General features: G+C 46.9%; 1 protein-coding gene across 1 annotated transcript in view; it reads left to right on the top strand.

Annotated features, from left to right (window-relative positions):
- The first annotated feature begins 1,828 nt into the window (after window positions 1–1,828).
- The window catches only part of LOC135179383 (myosin-1B-like), a 33,619-nt gene continuing 24,125 nt past the window's right edge, over window positions 1,829–11,322 (top strand). The window contains exons 1-14 of the mRNA XM_064151131.1: window positions 1,829–2,032; window positions 2,130–2,273; window positions 2,368–2,524; window positions 3,294–3,321; window positions 3,412–3,523; window positions 6,641–6,733; window positions 6,828–6,891; window positions 6,981–7,079; window positions 7,167–7,270; window positions 7,407–7,545; window positions 8,373–8,491; window positions 8,585–8,734; window positions 8,820–8,990; window positions 9,699–10,008. Coding sequence (XP_064007201.1) covers window positions 1,829–2,032; window positions 2,130–2,273; window positions 2,368–2,524; window positions 3,294–3,321; window positions 3,412–3,523; window positions 6,641–6,733; window positions 6,828–6,891; window positions 6,981–7,079; window positions 7,167–7,270; window positions 7,407–7,545; window positions 8,373–8,491; window positions 8,585–8,734; window positions 8,820–8,990; window positions 9,699–10,008 — 1,894 coding nt within the window. The remainder of the gene's footprint in view (window positions 2,033–2,129; window positions 2,274–2,367; window positions 2,525–3,293; window positions 3,322–3,411; window positions 3,524–6,640; window positions 6,734–6,827; window positions 6,892–6,980; window positions 7,080–7,166; window positions 7,271–7,406; window positions 7,546–8,372; window positions 8,492–8,584; window positions 8,735–8,819; window positions 8,991–9,698; window positions 10,009–11,322) is intronic.

The raw sequence follows: 11,322 nt of genomic DNA, 5'->3' as shown, positions 1-11,322 counted from the left end.
TTCAGGGCAATCTTGTCTGATTGACAGATCTGTTTATGTACAGGGTCACCTTCACACAGAACCTAATATGCACCACTCCCTTTGAGGTGATCAGGGGAAGAGTTCACCTGAGCAACAGAAGGAAACCTCCACACATGTGCATCCTAACAGCAAAAACTGCTGAAAGACAATGGGAGCTCAATGGGATGGAAGTACAGGTTATGCTCCCAGAGAATGCCTTCTTTGCTCATGAACATGCAAAGATCTAAATTTGGCACTATTTCCTACCAAAGACATCCAGCAGGTTAACAGACTGTCTCCCTTAAGAAATCTTCTGATAAGCTGTTGGCATTATCTGGTGCTCTGCTTAACCTTTTCATGGACACCCTGAAATAACTCCTCTCATTCTTTCATGTTGCTTCCCTTGAGCTACACAGAGGCACACAGGCATAAATGCTGGGCCCTGTATACATGGGATAATACTTCCAAAGCAAATTAAAAGTTCTGGATTCTGTGCTTGGAAATTCCTGGGTACTGAAGGCTCTTGAGAGATGCTGCCCCTCAAAGCCCTGCCAGGAGCATATCCTACAGCAGATAGTTTTACTGAGGGGTCAGCACTTGTACAGCAGTAAGCCCAAAGGTAGCATTACAAATGCCTTCAGACTCCTTTCTGTGGTGATGGTTTCAGAGCTGTGATGCCTTGGAAGTATACACCTGGGCTGTTCAGCTCTGTCCTTTTTTCTTTAGTAGCACTGTGGCAGGCTGTGAAGCAGCAGGAGCCGAGAATGATTTCTTTCTCTAGCCTATATAATCAGTTTGTCTGGGGAAGAACATCCTGTTTATGCTACTTCCTCACTACCTTACTTCTGCCTCTGTTATCTTCAGATACTCTTGAACTGTCCATGCCACTCCTTCTGGCTGTAGCACCCAGTAGCATCTCTCTATGTGGAAGAGCTTTTACTAGATACTGCTGAAAATGTAAAATATAACTGAGCATAAAGCAGTTTTCTGAACTGCTTCTCTTAGAATTAAAGTGTCTGGTGTATATTGCAACATATTGTCTTTTAATGTATTTATACTGATACCATCATTGAGATTAGAATATAGAATATGGTTGAGCTAAAAGGTACTTTGTAATTGCAATTTTTTGAGATGTTCTATCAAGTACTTCTTTACCTAGCTAATACTATGCTATTATTTACTCCTTTCAACATACATTTTATTCTTTTGTTAGCTAATTTTGTCACAGACCTGGAAAGATGTTTCAGATTTGCTTCATACAATGAACAGGTTCAGCTTTAGATAGGTCATGACTGATCTGCACAATTTGTTCCACTGCCTGATGTAGATAGGAGCTACTTAAATGTGCTTGACATTAAAACATAGAAAACAGAAGGGTGCCAGAATTGCTTCCACTGAGAAATTCTGAAAGTAAATCTGCTTAATTTATGGATCCTACTTGGGTCTAAATTTGTAGTTGTCTAAGGAAACAACCTGTGTATATGTGGCTTCGAGAAGTGTGTGGCTGTGCAGCTGTGTGAATAGCAGGTGAAGACAAAGAAGGAGAGGCTTTGAAGACTTAGCTTGATAATCTCCCTGCCCTCATTTGGGCAGACAGGCATCCTGTTTAGGTGGGATGTCTCCAAACACAACGCATCTCTGTCTGTCAAAAGTCTTTACTAAGATGTCTTCAGTGGATACTTAAAACTGAAGCAGAAGTTAAGTGCCTGATGCAGATTAGTCCTCTCTTCCCTTTGAGTCACTGAGCACAAGCACTGTCTGGATGGAGCTGTATTACAAACGTACAGGCTCTCTGAAACTTGTGTGAATCCCCCCAGCGACCCCAGCCATGAGCTCGGACGCAGAGATGGCAATCTTTGGAGAAGCTGCTCCCTACTTAAGGAAGTCTGAGAAGGAGAGAATTGAAGCCCAGAATCGCCCATTTGATGCCAAGGCAGCCTGTTTTGTAGTGGATGAAAAGCAGATGTATGTGAAAGGCACCATTCAAAGCAGAGAGGGTGGCAAAGTCACAGTTAAAACACAGGATGACACAGTGAGTAATACCAGCTCTTACACATCTATCGCCATCCAATTTAGGCCGTTCCCTAACTTAGACACCTGAACTTGTTGTTCCCTTCTGGCTTTGGCAGACTGTGACTGTAAAGGATGATGAAGTCTTTCCCATGAACCCTCCCAAATTTGATAAGATCGAGGACATGGCCATGATGACCCACCTGCACGAACCTGCTGTGCTGTACAACCTCAAAGAGCGTTATGCAGCCTGGATGATCTACGTGAGTAGCAGCAGCAGCAGTCTGCCTTTGGGGGCCAGCAGGAGCTGCTGTGCCAGGCTGAGTGGAAGCCAACCTGCTGTCTCCTTGCCCACAGACCTACTCGGGTCTCTTCTGTGTCACTGTCAACCCCTACAAGTGGCTGCCGGTGTACAACCCAGAGGTGGTGTCTGGCTACCGAGGCAAGAAGCGCCAGGAGGCTCCTCCACACATCTTCTCCATCTCTGACAATGCCTATCAGTCCATGCTGACTGGTGAGTTAATTGCCAAGAATGGTAACCTCTGACATGAACCCTGACAAGTTGAGTCTGGGTAGGTTTAAATTGGACATTAAGAAAAAGCTTTTCAGAGGGAGAGTGGTCAAGGACTGGAATGAGCTGCCCAGGGAGGTGGTGGAGTCACCAACCATGGATGTGTTTATGGGTCATTTGGATGTGGTGCTTGGGGATATGGTTTAAGGTCAATCTTTTAGAGTAGGGTTATAGGTTAGACTTGGTGATCTTGAGGGGCTTTTCCAACCTGGATATTTCCGTGTGACTCTGTGATTTTGTGAATGGAGCTGGCTGCTTGGTCAAGAAACACTTGCCAGTTCAGGAGTCTTAGCTGCTGTGCCTGACAGGAACAGCAACCATAGTCCTACAGCACAGTTCATCCTAATGACCTCTGTGGTGTCAGACAACGAAGGAAAGGCAGCAACTACCTGTATAGCTTTGTGCCCTCTCTCCAAGTAAGGAATTCAAAGAAACAGCAAAGGAGGAACACAGCAAGTATTTGGTTCTGATTAAACAAATCCCATATATAAAGGAAAACAAGTGGGAAGCTTTACTTGCAGTCAGTCTTTGGGCTGCTCTATCCCTTCCTGCACAGAAAAATCCACACATAGACTAATGTAGAACTTATCTGTTTACAAAGCAATAAATCCAGCTGCAGGATTCTGCCCTTGAAGTCAGTTAGTTCAGTGCGAGGAACAGGAGATCTCCACACATCTTGCTTGAACAGCTCTTTCTGTCACTTTGTTTTCAGATCGTAGCAATCAGTCCATTCTCATCACGTGAGTACACCCCTGTTTGTGTGACAAAGCTGACAGAGAAGCAGGAATGTTCCCTCTTTCCTGTCTCAACTGATATTTTCATTTCAACAGCGGAGAATCCGGTGCAGGGAAGACTGTGAACACCAAGCGTGTCATCCAGTACTTCGCAACAATTGCAGTCACTGGGGAGAAGAAGAAAGACCAACAGCCTGGCAAATTGCAGGTATGGCACTGGCTGCCCCTTCTAGTGTTCAGCCAAGGCTGTGCCTGCAGAGCAGAAGATACCAATGCATATTTTGGGGCTGCAGTAGTAGCAAAAGGCAGAAAGTGAAGGGCAGCTGAGGACACAGTCAGGACGCACAGTCCTAGCGCATCTACGCTTCTCTGCCCCTGCTACCCAGTCTCCATCCCTCTGAACGCTAAAAGAACTCCTCTTAAAGAAACATTCATAGAATGGTTTAGGTTGGAAGGGACCTCAAAGTTCATCCAGTTCCAACCCCTCACCATAGGCAGGGACACCTCCCACTGGAACAGGTTGCTCAAGGCCTCATCCAACCTAGCCTTGAACACCTCCAGGGAGGGAGCAGCCACAACCTCCCTGGGCAACCTTCACCAGTGTCTCACCACTCCCACTATAAAGAACCCTTTCCTAACATCTAGTTTGAATGTCCCCTCTTCCAGTTTAAACCCATTACCCCTCATCCTGTCATTACAAGACCTTGTAAATATTCCCTCCCCAGCTTTCCTGTAGGCCTCATTTCCTAAATGTAGTGAAGGCTCAAGCCTCAGTTTCCCTTCAGTCTCCAATTACACATAGGAAGTCTTCACCAGGGAGAGGAGGATGCAAGAAGACTGTCAGTCCATGTATCCATCCATTACTATCCTGTGAGACTGGCCACATCCACAGCACCAGAGTGCTGTGAGCAGTTCCCACTGCCCTATGGTTGTGCCACTCCTGTTCTTTGGTTCGCGCCTGTTGACAGAACTCTGGACTCCAGTGGTTGTGCTGAAGTTAACTGTCATTTCAGTTGTGTTAGGTAGTAGTAGTCCATGGGGCTTGTTCTCCTGCCTGTGGTCAACATAACATCTCTGAGGGGCAGCGTAAGAAAAGAGACAGCTGAGACCACTTGCCCAGCAGTTAGTAAGTAACCTCAGAAAGGGTCCTCCCGTGGCAGAAAGCACTCGCTCTGATGCTCCTTTTTGCTTGGCAGCCCAGCTGCTGCAAACTGAGCCCACTGGTGTATTTGCAAGGCATGGGATAATGCCCTAGGATAGAGCAAGCAACAAACTTCCTTGTGGTACAAGTGTGTGCCAGCAAAGCCTGTGAGATGGTATGTGCATCAAAGCTGGGACGTGTGGCAGCCTGTCATTTGAGTGCTCAAGGGCACACTGGAATCTAAGGAGATTGCAAGGCTGAATATTCTCTAGTGGTCAGAGGCAGGTGTCTGTGATTGAAGGGTTGATATGGCCAAGGCAAGTTCATCACAACCACTCTTTCCATCAGCACCACTTCAGAATCTCCTGGGCTCAGCTTTCACCAGCTGCTCGCAATGATGGATCTGATCTCTGAAAAACTTGGAGGCAGCTGAGCTGACCGTGTCGGATATAAGGAAAATCACCTGGCTTTCAGATGACCACCCTCCTCTTCTGCCCTCTTTTTGTTTAGTCACAGACTAGTCCATGTCCTTCAGTAACACTTGTGTGTGCCTCTTCACAAGAACATGGGTTATAGCTCTGTCTAGCCCAACGCCCTATCTCAGATGCAGGCTGAAGCCAGACTCCAGGCCAGAGTATGATAATCAGGGAAGCATGTAACAGCATTTCCCCGGAATACTGTCTCAGCCCCCATCACTTTGTCACTCAGTCTGCAGACTGAACTCCAGAATGAACTTGTGTAAAGAGCTGCCATGTCTTCTTTTGTGCTCTTCTCCATGCACAATGTTTCCTTGTGAGTTTTTAGGGAAAGATTCTTTACAATGAAGGTGATTGAGCACTGGAACAGGTTGCCCAGAGAGGTGGCTGAGGCCCATCCCTGGAGGTGAGGTTCAACACGGCAATGGACAACCTGATCTAGTTGAAGAGGTCCCTGCTCACTGCAAGGAGTTGGATTAGATGACCTTTAGAGGTTCCCTCCAACCCAGGCAATTCTCTTATTCTACGATTCCTTGGTCATGGCTGTGCACTGAAGAAAGCTTGGTGTTGGTCAGCTGCACTGACACAATTTCTTCTCCAAACCAAGCAAGTTAATTCAGAAGGCTGGAAGACACACGTGCCAGGGCATTACTCTAGGGCTTGGGGACTGGCTATGTAAAAAGTTTAAAAGAGAGATCATACGCTACCGTCTTGCCCTCATTTTATAGGGTCCACCTTCACGGTGGGCTGATAGAAACTTAATACAGTTGTGCCACCTTCAGACAGTGCTGGGAACAGCTCTCCCTCTCCGCCGCAAGCTATTGAAAGCTGCACTGAACACCAACCTCTTGAGCTGCGCTGCTCATCTGCATAAAAACTGACACTTGTTCTTTGTTGGTCATCCTTGGTTTGGAAATCATCCCTGGCAACACTTCCATGCCCTGGCTACTGTAGGGATTTATCATAACTTTTGCTAGCAGCCGTGAGAAAACCTTTGCACTGTCATTCCCCCCAAAAAGAATGACTGCTTTCTGCACCATATCACACAGAAGAGACACAACTGTCACAGCAGCTTCTTTGCCTCCATGTTTTTGCACTTAAGAGTGATACAACAGAATATCAGAAATTTACATGCTGACCACTCCTTCTACAGTCATGCAGCAAAAAGCTCAAAAGAGTTTGTGTTCTATGTTCTTTTGTTACCTGAGTCTCGTGCTTTGCCCATGAACCACTCTTCTTTTTTGAATCACACCTGCAGATGTGCTTCTGCATTCCTGAGTGGAATTGCAAAGCTTCACATTCTCCCTTGCTAGCTGTTTCCTGAAAGCTGTATCTTTTTCTGCATCCAGGACTCAAGCAACCTCCAGGAGGGGGGGAGTATATCACTTTTTTTTTCACTCTGTCGTGGTCATTGTGAATGGGAATGTAGAAGGATCTCTCTCATACAGATTTCAAATTCCCCAAGCCTCACTGTACTGACTAAAAAAATATATGGTAACAGGTAAAAGAAAATACAGGTTTGCTTTGCAGCCCTCTGGAACTAATGGCAACATCCTTCAGTGATGGCTGATGAGGGCTTAAACACTGCTAAATTTTTGGTTAAAATCATGCATGAAGTGTAAGAATGACCAGCTCCAATAGCTTCTGTGCAATATTTGTTATCAACTAGTGGTGAAGGCTGGTAAGCAGCATTTTCTCCTTTAACTAGGGAACTCTGGAGGATCAAATCATTCAGGCCAACCCGCTGCTAGAGGCTTTTGGCAATGCCAAGACTGTGAGGAACGACAACTCCTCGCGCTTTGTGAGTCCTTTTCATACTTGCTGGAATGCAAACGTTTAACACATCGTATTCAGTGATGGCTATAACCAGTGGGCTGATCTGTACTGCTTGACAGGGGAAATTCATCCGGATTCACTTTGGAACCACGGGCAAACTGGCCTCTGCAGATATCGAAACCTGTGAGTTGGAGCAAGTCAGCACACGCAGAGTTCGAGTGTGTGTGGTCTCAAGTTCACCGTGAGACAAACAGCATCCCTCTTTTGCTTAGATCTTCTGGAAAAATCCAGGGTGACCTTCCAGCTGGCCAGTGAAAGGAGCTATCATATTTTTTACCAGATCATGTCCAACAAGAAGCCAGAGCTCATTGGTGAGTGCAAAATAGCAGGTCTGGGCTTAGCTCAGCGAGAGCTGTGACCTGCCCCGGTGCCACCCAAGATTCTCTGTATGCTTGCAGATCTCCTCCTTATCTCCACCAATCCCTATGACTTCCCCTACGTCAGCCAAGGAGAAGTCACTGTTGCCAGTATCGACGACAGCGAGGAGCTGCTGGCGACTGACGTGAGTGCAGCGAGGCCCCCGGCGCCGGGCTGGCTGCGGCCGGGGAGAAGCCCAGCGCGGCACAGGGCGCTGCTAACAGCACCTTGCGCTCCAGCCCGCCTGCTTCTCTGACCCTGCCCGACCTGTGCCTCTGCAGAGCGCCGTGGACATCCTGGGCTTCAGCCCCGACGAGAAGGTGGGGATGTACAAGCTGACCGGCGCCGTCATGCACTACGGGAACATGAAGTTCAAGCAGAAGCAGCGGGAGGAGCAGGCGGAGCCGGACAGCACGGAAGGTAGCGCGGCTGCGGGCGGCCGCTGAGCCGCGCCGAGAGACCGGCTAGCCAGCCTGCCCGGAGTGCCCGGCACGGCGCGGTTCTCCCCCACAAACTGCCTTTGTAAAGTTTGCGCCCTAAACTCTTAGACTGATAGGTTGGGCTCGATGGTCTTAGAGGTCATAGAATCACAGAATGTCAGGGGCTGGAAGGGGCCTCCAGAACTCAAATCCAACCCTCCTGTCAGAGCAGGGTCGCCTAGAGCAGGTCACACAGGAACACGGCCCGGAGAGGGAGACTCCACAACCCCCTGGGCAGCCTGTTCCAGGGTTCTGTCACCCTCATACAGAAAAAAATCCTCATGTTTAAATGAAACTTCCTATGCCTCAGCTTCCACCCATTGCCCCTTGTCCTGTCATCAGGCATCACCCAGCAGAGCCTGGCTTCAGCCTCCTGGCACTCAGCTTTACATCTTTATAAACATTGATGAGGTCACCTCTCAGTCTCCCCAAGCTAAAGAGCTCCAGCTGCCTCAGGTTCTCCCTGTAAGAGATAGTCCGTTCCCTTTAGCATCTTTGTGGCTCTGTGCTGGACACTCTCAAGCAGTTCCATGTCCCTCTTGAACTGTGGGGGAGATCTTTTCCAGCCTGTAGAACTGGAGTGTCTTGCAGCTGAGATACTGCCTGTGCTAGGAGAATATACTCTCCACGAGACTGGAGAGTAGCTTGGCTTGGCAATAGGCACATTTGAGTAGCACCTGAAGCAGGATCCTTGTAAGAAAAATGCCCTAGATGACCAGGACACTTTTTGTTATCTCTTTTGAACTCATTTTCTGTCTCTGATTCTAGTGGCTGATAAAGCTGCCTACCTGATGGGTCTGAATTCTGCTGATCTGCTCAAGGCTTTGTGCTATCCCAGGGTGAAAGTCGGAAATGAATATGTAACTAAAGGACAAAATGTCCAACAGGTATTAGAGAGCTGATCAGCTTTTCATTTTGTTCAGACAGGTCTTTAAAGCTAACTCCACTTGCATTGCTTGTTCGGGCTCCATTTCTTACAGGTGTACAATTCAGTGGGTGCACTGGCTAAGTCAGTCTATGAGAAGATGTTCCTCTGGATGGTTATCCGAATCAATCAGCAGCTGGACACCAAGCAGCCCAGACAGCATTTCATTGGTGTCCTGGACATTGCTGGCTTCGAGATCTTTGATGTGAGTTACAGCAAGCTTGCCTGTGCATTGATGGCTTTGCATAACTAACTGGGATCTTCTATTTTTTTATATTTTGAATTTGCAGTTCAACAGCCTGGAGCAGCTCTGCATCAACTTCACCAATGAGAAACTGCAACAGTTCTTCAACCACCACATGTTCGTGCTGGAGCAGGAGGAGTACAAGAAGGAAGGGATTGAGTGGGAGTTCATTGACTTTGGCATGGACCTGGCTGCCTGCATTGAGCTCATCGAGAAGGTAGAGGAAATCTTTCCATTTTAGAGAGCATGTTTATTTCATGATCATTTATTTTAGTCCAGCCATTCTTAATAAATTGCTAAATGTGAAAAGAGGCAGTTCATAAAACCACAATTTTGGAATGACAGGCAGCCTCTGCACAGCCAATGACTTCCTGAGCAGTATGGTTGGAGTGGAAGGCAGAGGAGGTACACATTGTTAATTTGGTGCCTTTAACAAGACAGCCTTTAATAGTAAGGCAAACCTCAGCTCCTTGCAGTAATGGGTCAAGTTCTAGGTTCCAGCAACACAACTCTGACCCCCACTGCTACAATCCATGCCAGTGTCCACTGGTTGTGCACAGCACTCACACATCCTGGGCAAATCCTATGTGCATGTACCCAAACATCTTCCTTCTCAGGGGTACCCAGGTGTCTGCTCCCAGCAGTATCATCCATGCCCAGTGCCAAGGGACTCATTCAGCCATCCCACAGGCATATTCACAGCTTAATATTCATCCCCATAGGTTATGGCTTTGCTCACATGAGCCTCATTTCTTCCTGACTTCCCACACATCCCACCATGTAGCAGCACCTCCAGGCGGTACTACCTTGCACAGCTAGTGCCCGCTGCCTCTTGCTGTATTTAACATCCCAGTCCAAGCTGGCATTTTGTTTGCTTTTTCACTCCCCACCACTTGCTTTCTTCTTGTATTCCTATTTCTCCCAGCCCATGGGCATCTTCTCCATCCTGGAAGAGGAGTGCATGTTCCCCAAGGCAACTGACACCTCTTTCAAGAACAAGCTCTATGACCAGCATCTGGGCAAGTCCAACAACTTCCAGAAGCCCAAGCCTGTCAAAGGCAAGGCTGAGGCTCACTTCTCCCTGGTGCACTATGCTGGCACAGTGGACTACAACATCTCTGGCTGGCTGGACAAGAACAAGGACCCTTTGAATGAAACTGTAGTGGGGCTGTACCAGAAATCATCCTTGAAGCTGCTGTCCTTCCTTTTCTCCAACTATGCTGGCGCAGAAACAAGTAAGTGCTTTTTCAGTGATGACTGATAAGGCAAGACTCACCTAAAGTCTACTTCTGTTTCTCCTCTCTGTGGGCACTCTAAACTCTTTATCATCCCTTAATGTGCCCTTATTCTTGTGAGCACCCAGATGTGCCACAATTAGGATGCAAAACTGCAGGGCTGACAAAACCAACTTAGTCATGTATGGAAATAAAACTCAGCAAGTCCGAAACGAAGTCACAGGAGATGTATGCTTCCTGATGTACTGTGTTGTGAGTCATGTGCATGCTTACTTATCCTCTAGACAGGTGCCAGATACACATGTAGAGTGCAAGCACTTCACAGTCTTTGAGGACAGAATTTTGTTTCTTAAGATGAACTGAAAGAACTAGGAGACCCTGGAGCTATTTCTTATCCAGCTGAGCAGTCCTGGTGTTGTGAAGGAAAATGAGAGAGACAGATAATATGATTTAAGCATCCCCCAAGGATGGCACTTCAAACTCTTTCCCTTTTTCGTGTCTGAAAACCATCCAGTGGGCAGTCAGTAGGTCTGCCCCTACCAAGAATGGGTACACAGCTTTCTACAAAAGCTCCCAACATTGTGTCAGCCTGGTCACTAGGCAAAAAACACAGAAACATACAGTAGTAGGAGTCAACAGGCATATGGACAGCAGGGTTTGAGGCTTGAGAGGAATTTCTTGCAGTTTAGTTTGAGCAAGCTCCTAGGAAATATAGGACATAAGTCAGCTATGGTTCTTTCAAGTATCCTCAGTATAAAGGAAGGGAGGAAAAAAAGGTTGTGGGGATGACATTTTGGACAAGGTGTGAAGTTGTGAGCACAGACACTCCATGTAAATCATGGTTTAATTGACTTCAGCAATGCAGCAAATACAAAAAGACACTGAGCTGCTTGGATTTAAGTTCCTGAGACTGTTATTTGCTTTCTGCCTTGGGGCTGCCCTAATTTAAACCACTGGATTAGAAGACTTCATAGTATCATGGATTTTCACCTACTTAGAAAAAAATAACATGAGGCTATGTCTGTGAGTCCAAGTGGTGTGACTGGCAGCACAGAGTACACTTAGGAAACTAATATCAGGCCATAGTGTTCTGTTCCATCAGAGCCATATACATTATGATGTAGCCTAAATCATGCACCTGAGACCAAGCATGCCATGTGCTGATCAGCAGCCAGCTAGTAGTAATTCACTAAAACTCTCATGGAGCAGTGAAGTAATATTTAACATTGAAAATTAATTCTTTTCTTGAGCCATGACCAAAGAAAGGAAGGTAAGGCCACAAAATATACTGCTTGATCTAACTGCTCACCTCCT

This window comes from Pogoniulus pusillus, chromosome 11 (genome assembly GCF_015220805.1).
Source record: "Pogoniulus pusillus isolate bPogPus1 chromosome 11, bPogPus1.pri, whole genome shotgun sequence".
NCBI lineage: Eukaryota > Metazoa > Chordata > Aves > Piciformes > Lybiidae > Pogoniulus > Pogoniulus pusillus.
This window is presented reverse-complemented; position numbering and strand designations above follow the sequence as displayed.